Source organism: Ochotona princeps, chromosome 20 (assembly GCF_030435755.1).
Source record: "Ochotona princeps isolate mOchPri1 chromosome 20, mOchPri1.hap1, whole genome shotgun sequence".
Classification (NCBI taxonomy): Eukaryota; Metazoa; Chordata; class Mammalia; order Lagomorpha; family Ochotonidae; genus Ochotona; species Ochotona princeps.
The window spans coordinates 10,962,454-10,985,942 of NC_080851.1; the positions used below are offsets into that span (position 1 = coordinate 10,962,454).

Consider the following 23,489-nt stretch of genomic DNA (forward strand, 5'->3'; position numbering starts at 1 on the left):
TCCGCCTTGAGATGCTGACACTGATACTTTCAATGGACTCAGGCTGGCCTTCTTGATCTCTGTAGGGATACCTGTCCTACTTTGGCATTCGTATTGCATGAGAATTGTCAAACCTCTTCCAAACATGTTGTCATCCTTACTGTTACAGCGCTGAGGGAGTAGGGTGCCCACTGGGACAGCTGAGCAAGTTGAGGCACAGAGGAGCTTAGCATTTGCCCAATGTCACCTGCACTGTGAGTGATAAGTCAGGCTTTGGGCTCTCATGCCACAGGAACGGTTTTCAAATCCACTCCAGGCATCCGTCACCAACACATGGTGGAAAGAATGTTCAAGGCGAAGACACAGTTTCCTAGAATAAATTTACAGCCGTTGGTGCACCCTTCTGCAGCTGATAACTGGGGCATCAATTTCCTTTGAAAGCCATGGCGTTAAATGATCAGCTTTCTCTGGGGGAAGATACAGTACTACAGACCTAGTGCTGTAATTTAGGATGTTGATGCTGATCTACACTTAGGTTCATTGGTTCTGGAGCCCGAGATGTGAAGAACGATTAACACTCACACTTTCTCCACTCAGAAAGTTGTCAGGCTGTGCATATCTTCATAAAATCTATTTTTTATTAAAAAATAAAATGCAATAGCCCATCTTCCACCTCCAAGTCTGATAAAATCACCACCGTAAAGAATCAAGAGTTAAGGCACCAGATGAAGGTCTGCTTACCCCTCCTTCATGTTGTTGATGGGAAGCGGCACACGGCCACCCCTGTCCAGAGCCGACGTGATGTTGATGGCATTCAGTCGCTCTGGCTGCCACACATTTTTCACTGCCCCAAGAAAGTCTCCAAGAACCTCACTGGCCAACATCTCTTCCACGTTCATATTTTTTATGAAGAATTCTGCCTGATATGGCAACGGGAAGTCTAATTTTGGTGGAAAAGGGCATGTATATATTTAATGAAGTAGTCTTTTACAAGAGAAACAAAAGAACAATTTGAGTTTGGTTCAATCTACTCATGTTCCTGGCAGCAGAGAGAGTGAGACACAGGTAGCTGTTGGGATGTGTGCATGCTGCCTCTCTGGACTAAGCCAACTGGAGATCGACAATATTCGGGGGAAAACCAAAAAATCACTTGTCCTGAGCATGTGCAGATTTTTTTCTTGTCATTACCCACTTAACAACACAACACTGATTTACACTGTATTATGTGCCACAACTAATCTAGAAATGATTTTTAATATGTGGAAAGATGTGTAAGGCTCACACGTACACATTATACTTTTCTATGTGAATTTAGCATCTGCAGAATTTAGTATCTGAGGTAGGGTCCTGGAGCCTAGCCCTTACTGGCACTGAGAAATGACTGGATGATGTCATAGGCATTCCAAGGAGTATATCTAAAAATAAAGCAGAGTGTGCATAGAGCTTTATCCACAACATAACAAAATCCAGGGTTCAGCAGGGCAATTCTGAGATTTGGCCAAAACTGGAGGAAAAGCTTAACCTAAATTTTCAATTTATAATATAAATATACTCACAAAAGTGTTGATTATATGTTCAATAAAATTCAAAAAAATAAGAGCAATTCTATTCTGATCGCTGTATAATAGAATATTTTTTAAAGATTTATTTATTTTTATTACAAAGTCAGATATACAGAGAGGAGAGACAGAGAGGAAGATCTTCCGTCCAATGATTCACTCCCCAAGTGACCGCAATGGCCAGTGCTGCGACAATCCGAAGCTGGGAACCAGGAACCTCTTCCGGGTCTCCCACGCGGGTGCAGTGTCCCAATGCATTGGGCCGTCGTCGACTGCTTTCCCTGGCCACAAGCAGGGAGCTGGATGGGAAGTGGAGCTGCCGGGATTAGAACCGGCACCCATATGGGATCCTGGTGCATTCAAGGCGAGGACTTTAGCTGCTAGGCCATGCCGCCAGGACACGTATAACAGAATATTTCAGGAAAATGACAAAGGGATCTCATACAACTCTACATCTCACACTGGTAAGAGATTATTTAGCTGTTTCCCTCCAAACGTCTCTCCAAAATTTTCTTTTAAATACTTCAAAATGTTGTGACCCAATGCTATGTCAAAATCAGATCCTCAATATTAGAAAATCTAAATAAATAATTTCAACTTCACAAGTGCCGTTCTTGAACTATTAACCATCATTTCCTATATTCTAATTGTTACCTAGATTAAGAATAGATTCTATTTAGTAGTGCTGCTGTAATAAGGGTTACTTTGCTTTAAAACTGTTGACTGGGAGACAAGCAAAGTTAAGGGAGTTAGGTAAATAGCAACATTTAATATTCTCTAGAGAAAAGGATGCTCTGTCTTTTCCCCATCTCTCCAAACGGAGGGGGTTTATCTTTGGAGGGGCCAGGAACATGATGTAATTTGAACTTCCTCCATTGACTTTTATCTATGCAAGAAGACATCATGTATAAAAACATTCTGCAGAGTTCCCAACACATGATAAGATCAGAAAATATGAAACTTTAGTTCTTAGAGGAGAAAAGGCTGATGTTCTGAAATCTTACTTTAAAAAAATGAGAAAATATTCCTACTCTGTACAGATGTAAAGGGTTCAACATGACCCTTTTGTATATCTTCTGATTAAAAAAAAAAACTTGTCTCTGTAATGCCTTCTATTTCTATTCAATAAATAAAAACAGGGCCCAGTGTGATGATTCAGTGGCTAAATCCTCACTTTGCACACACCAGGATCCCATATGGGATCCCGGCTATTCCACTTTCCTTCCAGCTCCTTGCTTGTAGCCTGGGAAAACAGCAGAGGATGGCCTAAAGCCTTGGGACCCTGTACCCATGTGGGAGACCCAAAAGAAACTCCTGGCCTCTGGCTTTGGATCAGCTCAGCTCCAGCCATTGTGGTCACTTGGGGTCACATGAACCAGTGGTCAGAAGATCTTTTTCTGTTTCTCCTTCTCTTTGTAAAATCTGATTTTGCAATAGAAATAGATAAATTTTAAAAAATAAACAGATCAAAATAACAAATTTAAGAATGAGTACCTAGAATCTAGTGACCTCAATTCTTTTGAAGCCACTTTTATATTAAAGAGACATAGGATGCCAGAGATGCAGGTGGGAGAGAAATTCTGCCTTTAAGATTGTGAATAGGAGCACGGTCAGTTCTTCCAAAAGACGTGCTTCATGGAGACCCTAACCACGGAAATCCCCTTTCTTATCTCCTACATGGTCAATGCTTGGCCTTCTCATGCATCTAGATCGGGTTAATGGATATCCCAACTGCCATCTTCGAATGTTCAGATATTTTTTTATACAGACAAATGTCCTGTTACAAATATAGTTCCTGCCTTATGCAGAAAAAAAAGGTAGTTTAATCATGCTACATTATTCTCCATACCTGGAAATAATCACGTAGAAATGTGTGGTGAAGAAGGGCTTCTTGGCAATAAATAACATCACATTTATAAGTAGCACCAAACAGTTTTTCAATATGCTGGAAATCAACCTATTCATCTTGTTCACTGTTATGAAGTCTGTAAAACTTTGTTCCGACAGTGAGTGCTACTTTTCTGGAGCACTGTTATTTGGCCTTTCTGAATCCATGTGATTCGGCTTCTTGGCTCCCTCTCTGAGACCTGCTGCGAAGCCTGTCGCTGCTGCCACGCCCCTTGGCGGCACTGGGCTATGCAGCTGCCTGCAGTCTACCCCGCCAAGAGCTGCTGCCAGGCATCCCAGAGATGATTCACTGCGGCTTTCTAACTCTGGGGAAATCCCACGTTGGCTATATTTGGAAGTCACAGAGGCCAAGAGAACAGTAGGCCAACAGATTGGTGGCAAGCCTCGCGGGCGCTAAATCCAATTTAGAGAATCACTTCATGTACTCTCCTAGAGCTCCATGTCAGTGTGAGACCACATGACTAATTTCCCAGTAGGTCTCTCCAAACCAGAGACAGCTGGGCAGGGAGCTGGACAGAGCATGATTACCCTGGTATACAACTTTGATTATCTGTTTTCCTCAATCTGATCAGGCACAAACAGTGTGAGTGCAGGCCCCGCTCAACAATGTATATCCTAGGGCATATTCATTCTCTCTGGGCCGGCAAGGACAAATGCATGACCTTTAGTTCTGGGATTTTTCAAATTACTTGGACCCACTAATCCCTACATAAAAGGCAAGAGTCAAAGTCCAGGCTCCCAAACTCACGCATTCCTGATCCCTCGTCAGCACACCTTCATAACCCCTGACTTGGATAAACAGACCCTTGGACCAGTCTTCAGTCCTATCGATAGCATCCAGCAGTCCTTCATCAGTGTCTAGTAGAGCACTGGTCCCCAGGAGCAAGGCCCACTGAGATGCTTTGTGTGTGTTCTGTCTACAGCACTGGGACTAGACTTGAGGAGGAGCAAAGTCGGGCTGTCTTTCAGTCGGCAGGGACTCCAACATCTGATCCTGAGTTGTCAGGCTCCCTGAGAGTACAATGGTGGGGACACATGGTCCCAACTCACCGTAAAATGACTATCACAAGTTCTTATGGAGGAAGGAAAAAGCACCCTACTCATCCAGAGTACAGAGCACTTTAGGATGCATCCATCCAATCAAAACAGTTGCCCAAAACAAAACAAAAGCATCCCTGATGCAAATATGAATTATTCTCTCCTAGAGGAGAGTGGTCGGTCTCCTGCCTAGGCCCATAGGACAGGCATCTATCAGACGTGCTTTTCATATAGGAAGATCTTTTAGAATTGTACACTTACATTATTTGTGACCTGTAATTGATACTGCTAAAACATCTGTGAAAAAACATTCAGTTAGGCAGGGTTTGATTTTTCCACTAATCTTGCGTTCTCTCTCTCTCTCTCTCTCTCTCTCTCTCTCTCTATATATATATATATATATATATGTGTGTGTGTGTGTATATATATATATATATATATATATATATATATATATATAAATTGTCAACTTCACATGACATGCCTTAATTCATATAGCATAAAGGCAATTTTTAACTCAGGCTTAATTGAATTATCATGAATTCAAAATTAGTAGATTCTGACACAGTATTTTGTTTGTTTGCTTCTAAGTATATCAGAAAATAGCAGCAAGAATTTTCCCATGAGACTGGACAACTGTTTCACTATATTCACATGGAGGAATGTTCTGCGTCACTTCTTCTCCTATCCCCTGCAAAAGCAGTAGTATCTAATATAGATGGCATTATTCTATGATTTGCAAATTTTAATTACAACCTTTAAGTGGTGCTTATTTTTGCCAGTCAACTGTCAAAGTAGAGTCCAAATTTTTGCAAGAGTAATTCTTAGAATATTTCTTTTGTCCTTAGCCTTGGAATGCCTTAGGAAATTACCAAGAGTTAGAGCATATGCAACTCTAAAATCTGATGGACTCTAGCAGCTACTGATGAATGATTAGCTATTTGGGAAGGAAACTGTGTCTCAAACTGCAGTTTATTTTTACCTACTACTCACCATGTCTTTACATATAACCAGAGCACCAGTCATGGTAAATTTTAAGGTAAAGTAATAAAACTGTCCAAAATCACTATTCGTGTACATTGTAGTCACTCTGTGTTATGCCTATTTCAAGCCTTAACTTTTGGAATCTTCTCCCCAGACTTCGCAAATAAACATTATTCTTAGTTCAATTTTACAGATGAGGAAACCGAAGTTCATAGAAATGACTGGGCACTCTGGCTCTTGACCCTGAGTGTCTCATCACCAAAATACACTATAGGATATTTCATAACAAAATCAATAATGCTTCACATTAATTTCTGTATTTTACTATTTCATAGCTTACATTAGATATGTGCTGTTTTAAGACTTGTAACTATATTTTAATCAGAAAATACAATGGAACACTTCTTGTAAATAAGAAAACCATGGGTTTTTTCATACTTACCTTCTGCTGACATTATATTAATTATCAAATTATGCCTTGCAGTCTCAAAGGTGCGCCTATTGTAGGCAGTTATCTATTAGAAAAAGAAAACCATATTAAAGAATGGAAACATTATTTGTAAGGCCAAATTCATTAAGGATAAAAATGAAAACAAATTACTGTTCTATCCTTTTTCATATTTAGTGGTATATTCACAAAATGTTCCTTCTGTGGGCAATAAGAACTCAGGGCTTTTAGCCATATTATAGAAAAATAAATAATTAGGCAGTTCTATTTATGTATTAAAACTAAAAGTTGAATGCAGAAAGACTCTTTCATGGAAGTCCATTAAATGCTGGTAGCAAGGCAGAGGCTTCATTAGTAAATGGATTAACCATTATGAACTACTTACCAGTGACATTCTAAGATTCCAGGAAAAAAAAACCCTAAACAATATAGTTTTTCACTTTTCAATGGAGTTTAAGGATTGCAATAGCAAGTAGACTTTAAAACAAGCCCAACCTTGTGCTGCTTACACTTACAACTAAACTCCACACCAATGAGTCAAAACCATCACAAACGACCCTTTGGCAAATCATCCCTCACTCATGAACAGAATAAAGCAGTAAAGACCATAGTCTCTACAGTTTACATGCTCAAAAAACACAAGTCCATCCCTTCATGGAGTCAGATATTAGTAAATGTTCACAGAGTCAATGAACTTCTATCATGAGCAATTCAGAAATAACCACTGCAAACAGCAAACACAGCAAACACCAGCAACAGATTAAGCTTTCAAAAATCAAGGAATGATTAAGTTCATAACAGATATTAAATCACGCAGACACATCTGTAGTACCTCCACAGCACACTTGGCTGTGTCAAAGTCTCAGACTCGCAGCACTGGCCTCCTGGCAGCGGTCGTGGCCGCGGCAGATGCTGAGACACACACCACAGTCGGGGGAAACCTGCTCAAATTAGAATCTTGTGATTTTGCTTTTTAAAAAAATAAGTGTCAGAGATTTTTATTTGTAATGGATGAATTTCAAAATAGATTATCTTTGGAAACATGTGAGAGTTAAAATAAGACCTTTGGAATAAATCATGCCAAAAGTTAGATCATGTCCATAGTACTTCACAAACTTCCTGGAGGGGTACACGTCCATCACAGCATTTGGGATGTTACTTTGTGGACAACCACACTCACTATGGAGTCCATGGGTTTAGGCTACACCTCTCTTCCCAATCCAGTTTCTTGTTAATGCACACCCTGGGGATAGCAGGTGATGGTTCAAGTACCTGGCTCATTGCCACCCACATGGGAGACCCAGGTTGAATTTGGGCTCCTGGCTTCTACTCTGGCCCATTCTTGGTTATTACAGACATTTGGAGAGAGAACCAACAAATGGGAGTTCCTTTTTGCTCTCTCCGCTCTCAAATAACTAAGCAAAAAGCATTTTTTTTACGTTTGTGGAAAATAGAATTAGAAAGTAAATTTAGTTGGTACAAAAATATTTTGAAAGCTATGCCTAATTCCATAACATACATTTCCTGTGAGCTTTTTAAAGACTTTCTCCATAGGCATACATATTCTGAATGGTTTTATTTATTAGACAAAGTCCAAATTTCTGGCTGGATTTTTCCTTGGTACCATACCTTGAGACACATAATCAGTTATGCTCACATTGCATGCTAAAATTAAACTAGCTCTTAAGAAACACTAGCAGCTATTGTTCAAATAAACCAAATGAAAAATATAAAATGGGTTTTACTTGCACATTTTCATGACTGAAAATGTTCATGCTGCAAAATATATAATTAATAATAAAATATCAATGCTCTATTATTAGAATATCTTGAAGTGTCAGCCAGAAAAAAAGCTCAATATTTTAAAGTTTACAGCAATAGTTTTACAGTTAAGCTTCTCATATTTATAAAAAAATTTCATTATACTAAATTTTACAAATTCTAATAGGTTTCTTTTTTTAAATTATAGGTTATTGTAGGGATTAAATATTTTACATCAGGAGACAAAATTTTACCACCTGAATTTATATGTAATGTTCAATTTAACAGCTCTGACAGAAGATAATCCTTCTACAACTTCTAATGTGACACTAACATACTCTAATATCCTCAATCCAATTTGAACTATTATGGTGTGAAGACCTCCCAAGCAGAAGGGAGATGCGTGGGTGTGCTATATTTTGAATCCCTATTTCTAAAACAGTACATGTTCTATTTTGGTGCTTAGAATATGAAAAAGGTGTCAGACATCAGTGAATCAGTCGATTTATATGATTAAATGCAAGTTGAAGACAGTAAAACTTTTGATAAAAGTATTTTATAATGTTTACTCATTACTATGTATGGATATGAATGAGTTATTTACAGATAAATCACTGTTTGAGTTATATAAAATACATACTACATTTTCATCACTATCTTTTTAGTATATGATTTAATTCACATCCTTAACATTCTCTGTTAGAAGTAAGGTATAAGGATATAATTAACTCTGTAATTTGTCTCAATACCTGCATTTCCCTTATCCTAGCCGCACCTTTCCCAACCAGAAAGTTTCTTTGAGTCTGATTTTAGCACTCATTTCATTGAACACACTGTTTTACTACAGATGCAGGCACACTTAAAGCACATTTAGTTTGCTAATTTGTGAGTCCTATAAAAATGAGATGCTATATACTCTTCTGTTACTTTAAAAACAAAAAGTATGTGTTAAATATCCTTCCACACTGTTGGGAAAGCTTAAGTTCATGACTGCTTTTAATATTCACTGTATGAATATAACCTGATTTATTCATGCATTCTCTGACAGATTTTTGGGGGTGTCCTTTGTTCTGAAGGTTTCCAATGTTTTCCTATATAAACATGGCTTAATGAGTAGGACTGTACTTGGCTCCAGGTGGCCGTCTGCAAGTGTCTATTAGGGGAAGTATGTGATACTCAACCAAGGTCGGTACTGCTGCCCAAGTGGTTATGTCAATTCCCACATTCAACTGCAGTGGACTGTTCTGATGGTAAAATTATCAACACAGTCTTAAATCTGATCATTCTTTATTACTGCTATAAGTACAACCTTATTCTTTTCAAAAAAATACTTATTTTATTCATTGGAGAAACAGAATGCCAGAAACAGAGTGGGAAATGTGGGAAAGAGACAGAGATTTTCTATCCATTAGTTCACTTCCCAGTTGGGCTGCAATGGTTGGAAGCCAGGAGCCAGGAACTCCATTACGGTCTCACATAGGGGTGGCAGGGATCAAAGGACGTGAGTCATCCTCTGCTGCTTTCCCAAGAGCATTAGCAGGGGGCTTAGTCAACAGCAGAGCAGTCAGAGCTTGAACCTACACCCCAATACAGGATGCTGGCACTGCAGGTGGTGGTCTACCCCACTGTAACATAATGCTAGCAAAAGAATAAACTCATTGTCCTTTGTGACTCTTTGGTGAAATGTCCTTTTCTTACCAAATTTTAAGACTACTTTTGATAGTTTAGAAACTCATCCTATGTCAGCTACATGCGTTAGAAATGTCTTCTTCCAATAGCTTTTATTATATTATATTTTTTGGTCAATAGTTTCTTTTTATGGACATAAATCCACAGACTTAACATAGTGAAATCTAACAAGCTTCCTCCTGAATAATATTTAGTTATCTTTCAAAATTTATTTATTTTATTTACACGTCAGAATAACAGAGAAAGAAAGAGAGAGGGAGAGGTATGAGGGGGAAAGAGTGAAAGAGAGAAAGGGAGAAAAAGAGGAAAGAAAAGATCTTTGCTGGTTCACTCCCAAGATGGCCACAAGGCCAGGGCTGGGCTGGGCTGAAGCCAGGTCTCCCCTGTGCGTGCAGGGGCTTACGCATTCAGGCCATCTTTCACTACTTATTCTAAGCCACTAAAAAGAGCAAGATCAAAAGAGGAGCAGCTGGGACTCGAACTGCTGCCTTTATGGGACATGGTGCTGTAGATGGTAGCTTGACCTGCTACACCTTAATAGCAGCCCCAACATTAGGTTTTATTTAAGAGTTCTAAGGCTGCAGCCAGTAGTTGGATCTCTTCCACCCGTGTGTGAAACCTGGAATGAGTCGGGGCTCCTTCCTTCACTGGCCCAAACCTGACTACTGTAGGCACTTTGGGAGTAAGCCAGCAAACAGAAAGGCTGTCTCCATCTTTCAAATTAACACATATTTTTAAATAAAATAAAAACGGTATCTTTACTAAAAACACATTTTTTTCCTCAATACTTGCTACCCAGGTGTGGAAAAGTCACAATTTTTACACAGTCCCTACAGCTTAATCTTATCTGTTAAGATTCTTAGCAGTCATTGACTGTTCAATTAATTCCTTTCAGATTTTCACAGATTTAAGTGCTTTTGTTTTTTCTTTGCCACAGTGATTATTTCCAATACATTCTGTCATGTGTAGCGGAAAGCCAGATTATCATTCCTGCTTTGTTCCTCAATTTCAGTGGAATTTCTCTTGTTTTATCATGGAGGATGGTATTTCCTATTATTTTTGGTATGAAACTACCAGTTAAGGAAGCTCCTTACTACTCCCAGTTGACTAGCAGATACTTTCCTTATCAACTATATATTCAGTTGAATTAAATGACTTCTCTGCCTTTCTTCAAGGCAAGTATGTGGGCTTTTGCCTTTAATTGGGATAACATGAATTATATTTACAAATCTGACAAATTGTGCTTAACACTGAAAAATAATTCCACAAGAACTCAAGATAACTATTTGATAGCCACATATTTTGCAACCTTGTATCTACTTTCACTTAAGGAAGCAGATTTTTAAAAATTACGAAACATCAAACTAATTCAAATGTTAGTTCTACACACACAGAAATTCTTTCATACTTATGTTCAAGCAGAATCTTAGCAGAGCAGCCTTCTCAGGGTTGTGTGTGTTTCTGTCCCAGAGCCCCAGTCCATGAACTGGACCATGCAGTAAGAGGGCTCACCTGTCGCTCATTACTGTCTATCTAAGAATATATTGCAAGGTGGCACACACAGACATGGAAGATACCAGTTAAATGACTGTGTCTTTAAGCTTGAGATGTGAATTCAAACTACAGAGCAAATAAGTGTTTTTAAGTTTGCATTATTCCTAAGGTACAATCATAATATTATGAACAATCATACTATGGTGAACTGTTTCCTTTAAATATCTTTTAGTTTTTTGCCACTAAATTTAAATGGTCACCTTTTTTAAGGTTTTTAAAATTTATTTTTTTTATTGCAAAGTCAGATAGATAGAGAGGAAGAGAAACAGAGAGGAAGATCTTCTCCCCAAGCAGCCACAGTGGCCAGTGCTGAGCTGATCTGAAGCCAGGGGCTTCTTTTCAGTCTCCCGAGTGGGTGCAAGGTCCCAAGGCTTTGGGGCTATCCTCAATTGCTTTTCCCAGGCCACAAAAGGGAGTTGAATGGAAAGTGGGGTCACCGGGATTAGACCTGATGCCCATATGGGATTCCGGTGCATTCAAGGTGAGGACTTCAGCTGGTAGGCTATCTGTGCCAGGCCCTAAATGGTCACTTTTTTTTAAATATAAAAGCTGAAATGAAAGACTTGACAGAGAGGAAAGGATGGTATATTTCCAAATATTTACTGGAGTGTTTCTAGGCACAAAACACTATAAGCCACTGTCATGGAACTTCAACACCATAAACTCAAATTCCAAGCAAAAAAAATGCAATTTATTAAGGAAATTACCTCAATGATAGTCGGTTTCCCCACATTTTCAGCTGTTGGAGACCCGTACAGGACTCCATCGCTGTAGGGTGTCCTCTGGATATAGCGGAGCCATCCAGGTCGGTCCGGGTAACCCATTAAATTTGTGTTAAATGTTATAGGATCATTACTAATCTCGCCTAAATAAGAAATGCAGAATTAACACATAATTCTTTTTACACATGCAGGTTTTGCAGTCTCCATCAAAACATTTTGCACAAAGACTTTTTTTCCCTTATATCTGTAGCAAACTAAATACACATACAAATCCATCTGGAGTTTAGATTAGGGCCTCTCGCAAGGAGAATCAAACCTGTTGATTGTTTCATTAGTCTAGAAATCATATGCAACAAAGTAGATTCACACAATTTTCTTGGAAATTTTCATTTGTTCAAGTAAAAGTAGAATGTGCCACTGCTAAAATACCCATCTCTCAGGCAGAATGTTTTAAATTCCCATTAATCACAGGGATGATCACTTTATTTTGTGAAGCATCCCTTTCATCAAAATTGTAGACAGTATTAAACTAACATTAAAGCATATCCCCAAATTACAAAAGTATCACAAAAACAACACAATACAACTTAAAACATCGGCAGACAGGATGAAGAAGATGCCACGCATCCCAAACAAATGAAATAGCTCATAGGACTACAGCTGTTGGTAACCTGCCATGGCACTGCTATCTGTGAACATGGGCCTGCCCACACGTGTGCCAAGTGCCTCACAAGCATTGTTTCACTTGCTCTCCAAACGGCCTCATGAAAACAGACCTTCTCTCAGACCTAATTTTGTTGACAGGATATATAAAGTTCCATCTTAAGTAACTCTTCTATGTTCATTACTAAATGGTGAAATGAGACTCTAAAGGCTTAGCCATCTACTTTGCAAATATGGAGAAAAAACATTAATTGAAATACCACCTTGTGTCTTCCATACTGCTAACACAGCTCAGTGCCTCATGAATGTGCTAGGTGGCAATTCAACAGAGGCCACGGGAAGACATTTGCATTCCTTTTAATGCTAAAAATGTGTTCTTACAAAACAATTTTCAGAAAATCCGTTTTGTGACTTTTTCATACAACTTTACATGTTTTCTCTTGTGTTCTTCTGCATCTTCATTAATTTGCGGACATTTGTGATAATTCAAAACAACACATTTAAACCAACAGTGAATTCACTAAGACTTCTTAATTGGTCATATTTTAAATGAAAAATTAATCCCCATTATACTGTTAGGAAGTTATACAAAATCATCCTACATTCTAAATTCTTTTGAAGAACTCCTAATGCTATATTTTATTCTCTGCTACAACATGTATAGTTTTCTAAAACCTAAGTCTTAATATGGCAAACCATAATTACAAATTAGTAATAATTTCTATATGCATGGAGGTAGGTCATTTATCAGAAACATAAAACTCAGGTATTGGAACTCAGAAATATGCTTTCCTTAAAATTCAAAAGTGAACTGATCTGGCTTTGTGGCATAGCAGGCAAGCCAGCGCCTCTGATGCCAGCATCTTAGGCACCAGTTCAAGCACCAGCTGTTCCAGTTCTGATGCAGCTTCCCTGCTCATGTGTCTTGGAAAGCAGCAGAAGATGGTCCCAGTACCTAGGCCTCTGCCATCTCTGGAGGTGACCCAGATGAAGCGCCTAGCTCCTGGCTTCTGCTTGGCTCAGCCCTGGCCTTTACAGTCATTTGGGGCGAGAACCAGCAGACAGAAGATGTCTCCCTCACTTCGTGATTCTGTTTTCCAAATAAACTAATACATCTTCCAAAAGGTGAATTATTTCCTCCTATAATTAAAATTGTAATCCTAAAATGAGAAACATCCCACAACATTAATCTATTATGTATCCAAACCATTTTCAAACAATACTAGAAATATTTGATCACAGACTGTCTAGATTAAGCATACTAAAGAGAACAAAAAAAAATTCAGCAAATTAACCACTGTTTTCCCCTATAAAGAACATACCAGGTTTTGGGTAAGGTGGAAATTCCCCCTTAAAATACTCTCTTTCCAAGACATGCACAAAGAGGACACCTGCGGATGGGTACACGTTGCGATCCGAGTGCACCTTAGAGAAAATAGTGTACACTGGAAACAAAGGGGGAAGACACGAAACAGAAAGACAAGTGAGAGACGCGCTCAGCAGCTCCCCTTGTGCTGTGGAGAAGGCCCTCCCCGAGAGAACCTCTGGGAAAACTGTGGCAACAGACACAGTGACCATTCATAACTGGTTACTTTAGGGGAACGGGTTCAGGACTAAGCACAGAAAAGCTCTTTCCATGTGTGTTTACAGCCTTTTTCAAAAACAACATAAGCAAAATTGGGCACATTTTATATTTTAAATTATTACCAAATAATAAAGGCATCGATAACTTTTACTTGAAATCATTATAAAGCATGGACATCACTGACCAACTACACACATAACTGGTACATTTTTTTCTTTCCTTTTTTAAAGAAAAGTACATAGAGTGATTTTTAAACTGGACTAAGCCATTCTGCACTGCCTGTTTTCTAGACTAAAAATATCAGGCTTAATATTTAACATCAATGATGTATATAATAAGGTCTCTTTTATACATACCTATAAAGTGAGTTGGATACTTTTTCTTAATATTCATCTCTCATCTCTCCTAGAAAAGATTAATTCCATTTCCCCTGATCTTGACATTTAATAATTCAAGCAATATAATCTATATTATGCTACATCCCAAGAAAGTAATAACAATTATGTAATAAAATTCAATGCAGATAATCTCTTGAGTAGATGGAGCGGATTTCCTGATGTAAGTCACACATAGGATGTGAGTATGTTAAAATGGTCAGAGTGCATTGATTAGTCTCCACCGATGGTTTTTTTCTCTCGTCTCGTCATCTCCACCAACACATCACTGCTGTTGTTCTTGTCACCTCTGCCATCTCTTTAGGGTTACTGCCCTCCCAATGGACTGCGGCTATACTCTGTATACAGATAAACCTCATCAGGCCAGCTGTTTTTATAGTGGCAGGTGAATTTACAAATGTAGTAATTACCTCAGGAACCCCAAGGCTGCTCACACTAAACTCACAACTTACTGAAAGCCCTGCATAGCAAGATCCCTGACAGTCACATTTGTAGCATAAAAACAGAAACTCCCACAAAATGTTTCTCTATCTGTGAAAATGTGTCCCTGTCGTTCTCTGGATGGCTGCCAAAAAAAGGGAACTGAACTAAAATATTTGGCTTGTAGCTCCACATATCCTTAACATCACTACTAAAAACACGTCAAAGGCTCTGTAACAGTGGGAAGGAAATCCCAAGCTAAGTTTAAAACAGGGAAACTCTAGCTCTGGCTTTTTCTGAGCTGCTCTCCCTCACTGGTCTTCCTAAGGTATTTCCAGTACCTGACGTCTACCCAAGATAGATGGGCTCACTTGGGAGAATGGTCCTTTTCCAAATGACAAGAAAGAAAGAATCGCAGGGAAATATGCGGGATGAGAAAGTGACATTTTTCTAAGTCTCCAGTTGTTTGGAACCAGACCCACACCACAATGAGCCCTGAATATCAGGTTCTATAGAGAGCAAGAAACATGAGAGACCCTGGCTCGGCTTCTGGTGAGTTTCCCACTCATGTCCGGGAGACCAGCATCCACCTGACTCGGTTGGTATTATTCCCAAAGTGCTCTCTGCCCTATCAATACCTGTAAGAACGAGGAGAGCAGCTGAGGCTGGCAGCATCAGGAAAAGAATGATGGAAGAAGTAGGGTTCAATACAGCTCCGTCAGTACTAGCTGGGTTCTGGAACTCCAAATTGAGTAAGTACAACAGTAGGAGGCGGAGCCCTTGCAAGGAAGAGAATTAAACCAGTGATGGAAGACCCTGGGGCATGCTGAAGGAGTCAAACCATGGACTTCTGGACTCATGCTGAAATGCTCGTTCGCTCTGTACACAAAGGTGTTTAAAATGACAGGCACAACCTTACAGTCACGGCAAAAAGGCTCTCGAGTTATCTGAATAAATCTCACTGGGGCTTACCTAATTTATTCTTCCTAGAGATTAACAGCATCTCAAAGTCTAACAAACACAGAGATGTGTTTACCTTGCTCCTTTTCCAGCACCTGGAAGAAAACCTGACAGCTGTGAAGAATTCTGTTGGTAACTACAGATAGTGGGTGAGTGCATGCTGACAAAGCACTGCAGGAGTGTACACAGGTCTCGTGTTTGTGAAATACACTAATGTTTAAACCGTAGCACTTTACAGATAACCATCTTCCATTTACATTGTAAACTGCCCTTAGTCACCCCTAGTTTTTGTTGATCAGAGGTGGTGAAGTGTAACTGATAAAGCAAACCAGAAAGTTGCTCATACAGAATAATGTTGAAATGAAACTATTTGCTAGACAGATGGTCCTCCCCAGGCCGGAAGTAGAGCCCCAAAGGGCACCTGCCACTCCGCATCACCTCACGACAAGGACTCATACAGAATATCGCAGCTTCTGCTTTCACGCTCTACACAGCAAAGTCGCTATCCACCCTGGCTCTCTCGGGTTTTGAGATGATACGCACATTTCTTTATTCATGTGGACTCAATTGCCTTCCTGCAATCTGGTGAACTGCAGACTTGCTGGTCAGTTACCTTGGCAACTCCACAGTAAAGCCTGCTTCACTTTAAGTATAGTATGCCACTCACTTTGAGAAAAACATGATACAGATGTATGACACATTCATCGTCTAGAAATGGAAAATGACTAAGCCACTATGCTTTGTTTGCGGAAATAATACTTCCTTTCTGTACCATCAGTTTAAATTATGGGCACCCACACACCATTTTAGACAAGTACCCTCTCCTTTCCCTTATCTAGGTGTTACTTGCAAAACAAACAGCTCTTCAACAGGGGCTATCTGGGAAGTATTTACACCTATACTTCCTTTCAAAAAACAGCAAATGACACGGAAAATTTGCAGCCCTAGGCTCTTTTTCTAAACATACACTGTATCAGCGATGCTGACAGAGTCCGCACCAGCACCCACAGCTGCCGCTACTAACAGCTAACACATGTTGCACTCACACATGCCTAGCTGGTACCGACAAACCATAAGCAGGGAACATATTGCTTTGCTTAAGAGAAAAGTCTTGAATATGAAATTAAAACACTCTGAGAATTCACAACAGGAATATCTAATAATCTCTGAAACATACATGTGTACAGTGCCATGCTAATCGAGCTGAGGTCCCAGGGCCTGGCTTCTCTGTGTATCCCTGTTTGTGCAGTCTTCTATGGCTGCAAATCCATTACCTCTGCAAACACATGCCACTGGATACAAATGAAACTGGAAACCAGTGTGTGACTAAGTCCATGCTAATCCATCACCATCAATGGAAAAAACAATTAAACCAAAAGTTCAGCCCACGGGCAATCAAAAACACCATCTTCAAACAGCAAGGACGGCTAGATACACAAGGATTTGTAAAAAATTCTAAACCTGTACCTGAGAAGCATCAACGTGGATGCCCGCAAGTAGCTGGGTCATTAGTTACCCAAATGCAGCTCCACTGTCTGTTTTCACCGTTGCCACCAAAATATCATCCATAAAACGGTTCTCCGGGTGTTGTAGCGATCAGATATGGAAACTACAGGCCATTTCGATCGCTGTGTGTTACATGACAGCACACGGCCAAGAATCAAACAACAGCCTGTGATAGTAGCAACAGCAATAAAGTGGGACCTCATGCCAGCTACGTAGTGTCCTGTCTTCCTTTACCAATAGTCCACTGGAAATTTACTCTTTGCGAGGAAGATACAAGAGTGTGCATGTGTGCTTACCAGCAATTAACTAAAAACAAAAGCAAGTTTGGATGTATTCAGTAAACAGAATTTTGAAAGCATCGGGGCAGTCTGTTGCTAATGACTTGGTGGCATCGAATGTCACAGTTGCCACACTGATTATTCTAAATGGCAGATGCACGTGCAGCAGGTCCTTTCACGACAAAAGAATCCACAGAACACTTGTCGCGCCACCCCCCTCCCCACTCCCCTGCTTTTTTCTTTTCTGCATCACCAGGAACAATGATGTGGCTATCATGATAAAATAGTCCCTAAATGTGATATCCTGCAGGAGGCTGCTCGATTCAAATCTTAAAGCCAACTATCTTTGAAATATTTGAGAATAAAGGATTGTCAATATTGCATGTCTAGGGGACTTTCACTAGATACCAATTACGTGCCTATCCCCCTTTGGCTGTAAAAATAAATAAATAAATCACCTAAAAATTATGAATTTTATCATTTTCTAATTTTTGTTTTAGGCTTACAAGGCTATAGTAAACTTTCGGATTTCTAGACCCTCTCCCCCAATGATTCACTTTAGGAGCTGATTTCTTGCTGCCGGCCTTTCTCGTGATGCCGTAAGATCAGCATTTTGCACATCAATTATTGCGCTCTGCTCTATTATACAGTGATGCCCTTACGGGCAGTTTGTTTGACTTGTCATTCACTGATCACCCCAGTGGGTCTCACTCTGCTAATGCTTTTAAAGGCTGTGTGTTTTATAGATTTTCTGTTTTCTCCTCTGTAGACAAGCTGTCAGCTGTCATTTCCTGTTGCTTCCTATAGCAGCTTCTCCTTCTCTTCCAATTTACTGTTATTAATCTGATGCAGAAACCAGACTACCAAATGAGGCAGGATTGTGCCTCAAAGTCAGACAAATACGTGCTGTTTCCGTGCACAGGAAGATCTGCTACACGTAAAAGGAGGCAACCTATGTTGGCAGCATCTATTTTGGCTGTCCAAAGCCCTTTTGTGGCATATTTCCTGTTTGTTCATGGACACGGCACACTTCTTAATAGATGATCTTGCCATAATTGGGGCTAGGCAGTTACTTCGTGATGCAGCACAACTCTGTGTGTGCAATACATTCTGAAATAAATAAGTGTGCAATTGAAAGTCTTAATTCTACCTATATATTACACAAACAAGAATTGGCAAATCAAAATGGTTCTAATGGGCTGCTTAAAATAGTTTTTTACATACTTGGTATGTGGGGAAATAAACTGCATAATTTAAACAAAGAGATCCATGTATAAAATGTAACACTTAGCAATAGCTAAATCAGACTAAAAATATTATCACACACTGTAATTCATAAGTAACTTATTAATAAGGAATTAAAGTCTATTTTTGAAAGCTTTTCAATTTTATCAATTTGCCTCTCACGCTCAGTTTTAAGATCTAAGCTGTGCATTAAGAAACATTACAAAGGGTGTTTAACTGAGTACAAGTTACTGATCTGGGATACTGTGTCTTTATCCACTGTTCCACAGTATTACCATCATAGTTAAGTATTAGTGGGAAAAAATTTTGAATAGGAATGATGAAAAAGACTTTGAAATGTGTTTTAGATGCATAGCAATCAATAGCTACCTATGTGGTTAAAACAAAATAAAATTTTGTTGAAACCAATTCAGTTTGATCATCTCTGATAATTAAAAGTATTAGAACTGACAGAGAAACCATAAGCCTGCTTGCCTTCCATTTTATAGCTTTCACAGCTAAAGAGTCTGTTGTGGACTCGTCCCTCCATGCACAGCACTGCAAGGGGCAGCTCCCAATTCCCTGGAATAGATTTACAAGGGCTCAGTCTTGCTATAGCTGCATTAGGAGGTCTCGTCGAAGGACCTAATACATTTATGAGTTCCTTCTTAGTTTATTTTTCAACATGTTATTATTGTAGTCAAATTGGAATTTAATTATTAAATCAATTAGTTGCTGCAGAAAAACATCTTATGAGCTATCCGTATCTAGGCAGGTGTTTTCTTTCTGCACAAGAAGATTTACCTTGTTGCCGTTATCACTCCAACTTTATAAATCCTGGCTTTGAATCAAAAGCTTTTCTCAGCTGATTGCCCTTCACCTTTGGGTTTACTCAACATCAAAGTCCTGCAGGCCATTCCTTTGGTGGTGGGCAGCTATTGTTTTTGTTTCAGTCACAGATAGTCCGTGTCTAGGCAGTGGAATTCATCACAAGGACGACATTACATAGCCTTTGAAAACTTCATTTCTCTAAGAGATACGGCCACATTTCTTTGAGCTAGAAGAGAAACCACCTCTTGGATCTTTCTCTTAGAAAAAAAAAATCAGAAGGGTTTCTTCCTGAGATTTTTTCCCCCAACCAAACCCACTTACTTTAGTTTTTCCCAACCAGAATTAAATGTCTTGATCATTATATGATCACATACATTTTTATTTTTTCCCCTTAAATGTCAATTGGAAAGAGGTTGCAAGCCTGTTAATTGGTGATCAATAAGCCTAGTCTCACAGAACTGAACAGTTGAAAAGGGCTTTAACTGTCATCCTGTCTGAACTTGTCAAATAGCTTTCTCTATTAACAGATAGATCAGAACAGTATATCCTAGCTGGCTATGGCCCCAAGTGCCTGCCCAACCCAGGATTCCTGACAGTTACTACCAGTTAGAACTGGCATATATTTGTTCTCCAGGAGGATTCACATTTTCATTCTGCTGCATAAATGACAAAATTAAATCCATCAGGATGAAATAACTAGTCAAGCCTAGAGGACAAGTAAGAAGAGCAGCCAGGACTTGAACTAGAACACTCACATATTTCGTTGAAGTGACAACATAATACATTTCATAGTTGCACACTGTACCATGCTTCCCACTACAGTAAGTTTATTACGCTGCACAGCCCCTTACTTTTCTTTAAAGTGGTATCCTCCTTTTTATAAACAGAGGCCTGAATTTAACCAGACAATCCAGATTCATTTTGTTATTTCTTAAGGTCTTATTAATTACACTGCAAAAGTGGAAAAAGTTACAATCACAATTTCTAACAAACCAAATATACCTAAAGATCAGCTCTTGTAAGTCAGAGCTTAGAAAGAGCACCTTGTATCTCTTGACTTGGAGACCCTGTCCCTGAGGTGACACCCTTCGGAGGGTTTTCAGCCTCGGAACACCTTCCGCTCCTCTCCAATCACAGGGCAAGCTACTCAGGCCAGGCCAGGCCACCCTGAGCTTGTCAGTAGGCCAAAGAGGAGCCTCGTTTAAGGTGGCAGAAGAAAATTTTATCGAGAAATCCAGAGTGCTTATTAATCACATTCATATGGATTAAGTGAAAGTTTCATGTTTAGCTTGAAAACAACTAGAAAATCAGGACACATGTCTTGACTTTTCTCTTAGCTTCTTAGGAAGAACACAATGAAAACCACCAATGAACATAAGGCATTCCAAATTCTACCCCATTTTAGCATTCTTGTCTTAAGCAAGAAAGGTAAATTTGAAGACATATCTCTAAACAGAAGACAGAAACATGAAGCTTTACTCTACTTTACTTAAATTATTCCACAGGCAAATTTAAAATGCTTAAGTCCTCAACCCCAATCCAAGAAAAACTGGAAAGAATCCATATTTATGGTCCTCTTTCTGACTCCAGCATTCACCACTATGTGTCGAGGCTGAACAATGTCAAATGTGTTAGTCTGAAGTTTCTTACACTCACCCAAAGGCCTCATTGCTTTACCCAAGAATTGGAATATTATTTTAAAAGAAAGTTACATGGAAAAATAACTGGTAAATAACTTGTAATTCACTACATTCTTTTGATATTGTTAAAAAGAAATGACCGGGCTTCATGGCCAAGAATATCTCAAGAACATTTGATATTTGAGCTAGTATATAAAGCAGCCTTGTAAAACAGCTAATATTATTAGTCACTTTAATTTTAAAAGCAGCAAAATGATTCTTCTCATACATTTGATGAAACCACTTGTGCTCTGTATAAGGCATGTTGATAATACAGAACCGTGATGGTGAGACTTAAACAAGATGAGGCCAGGAAGCAAGGTGACTATAAAGGAAGAACGTGAGGAAACAAGAGAACATAATAACCTGACCTGGTTGTGTCAGGAGGTTCAAAATGGACCAATCAGATTTCTATGACAGTTATCTTTCATGTCCCCAGGAGAAAAATCAGTTTGAGGTCTAGAGGGAGCATCCGGCTTGGTACAGGAGGACTCTAGAACCTGCTGGGGGTCCTATGGGCTGCTCTGTGATGCTCTGAGAACATACTACACTGAGAACAGCTTCATAACCAATGAGCCAGGCGGACTGCACACCTGGTTAGACAGTACTCTTTAGGCAAATCAAACAGGAAGAGGAAGGACATGCCAAGAGAAGACAGGAATTACAGGATCCAAAATCAAAGAGAAGAAACTGAAGAAGGAAAAGATGCGATTGTGATGGCATGGAAGATGCTCTCAAGTCCAAGGCGAGAGCTCGTGGGACCCATGTGGGGGAATGGAAGCCTGGGGAGGTCCCTAGTCCTGTGTACGTGCCAGAGCAGAAAAGCAGATGAGTACAGCACAGTGAGCCACACCTGGGTCAAAATAAAGTGAGATAAACAGTGGATGAAAGCCACCAAATAAGGGTAATGTGGATAAGGCATCTGCTGGAGATACCTCAAGAATCTTCAGGGCAAAACGATTACAAAACGGTGGGCTTAGATCCTGGCGTAACTGCCTCGAATGTTCTTTAGAACACATTTTTGTGAACTTTCTCAAGGAAGTTACTGTTATAAAATTCTGTTTTCTTATACGTATCAGCAACGATAATTCCTTAGAAATGTGCAGGCGCTTGTGGGTTTGTTTCAAAGGCAGTAGAGAAGAGATACTGGTAAGCTTCGTCCCGTTGCAACATGGCTCAGGAAGTAAAAAACTCAAACTGAATTATTTGATGTTATCTGTAAAGAAGTTAGGGATTTTTAACTTTACCACTGTATAAAGAACATGAGATAATCAGCAATTCTGCCTACTACCAAGTGTCTGGCAATGAAGGCCATTCTGTCACATAAAATTACTCTCCTTTTAAGACTATCTTAATAATCCTTTTTTATAGACACTCCAGCTGCCCCAAGGTTATGGAAACCAGGTCACTGATCTGTTCATGTTCCTGACCAGATACTTTGTGGGTAAAGAAAGAAGACTCAAAAAGCTGAATAAACAAGAAATATCAAGGGAAAATTCTGGTGAACACCCTTAGAGATAGGGGAGAATTCTAAAGGATCAGTCCTTGAAGAGGCAAGTCATCTTTCTGCCAAAACAATTGCCGTGAAGTTATTTAACAGCAAAACAGAATTTGCTTTTGCAACAAAACTCAATCCAAATGAGCCAGAACTGTTATGATCATTTCTCAAAGATTTGTAAATGCTGCTTTGAAAACACATATGTTACGAGGTAGACCTTGGGGTACCTATAGTCCACGTAAGAGGGGCTGGGTTCAAATCCTGACTCCACTACCAAGTCCAGCTTTCTCCTGACACAGGCCCCAGGAGTCAGCCGTGGTGCTTCGAGCAGCGGGGTCCCTGCTTCTTCTGCAAGAAACCTGGGTTATGATCCTGTCTCCTGGTCTTGCAGGCATTTGTGGAGTGAATCAGTGGATGGGAGCTCTTTATGTATGCTTGTCTTTGCCTCTGAAATAAATAAATTAACATGCTTACAAAGTAAAATGATATAGGTTAAATGTACTTCTTAATGTTTTTCAACATTATCAATAAATTGTTAGAATAATCACACTGGAACGATTTTTTTTTTATATAAGTGGCAAGCTAGTGAGTGGATAAGCGGTAACAATAGGTTAAAAGCACAGGAATAATTTGTAGTATAAAAAAAGGACAAAGTTATAAAGGAAAAAACTTAAAAACCAGCCAATTAAACAAAATCAGAAGCTTTAGAAGATTAAAAGATATTACTTTTTCTAGCAGTTTTATCAACACACACACACACACACAAGAAGAACTGCACGGCTGAAAAAGTAAAAGAAATACCGGATGC

General features: G+C 39.3%; 1 protein-coding gene across 5 annotated transcripts in view; it reads right to left on the reverse strand.

Annotated features, from left to right (window-relative positions):
• SGCE (sarcoglycan epsilon) overlaps positions 1 to 23,489 on the reverse strand; it is a 65,423-nt gene that overhangs the window by 26,541 nt on the left and 15,393 nt on the right. For 3 of the 5 annotated variants that reach the window (XM_036493669.2, XM_036493672.2, XM_004582309.4), the window contains 4 exons: positions 13,628 to 13,750; positions 11,628 to 11,785; positions 5,911 to 5,983; positions 721 to 919 (listed from right to left, as the gene is read on the reverse strand). In XM_036493669.2, the coding sequence (XP_036349562.2) occupies positions 721 to 919; positions 5,911 to 5,983; positions 11,628 to 11,785; positions 13,628 to 13,750 (553 nt within the window). The remainder of the gene's footprint in view (positions 1 to 720; positions 920 to 5,910; positions 5,984 to 11,627; positions 11,786 to 13,627; positions 13,751 to 23,489) is intronic. The other 2 variants (XM_036493674.2, XM_036493673.2) reach the window with 1 other exon arrangement.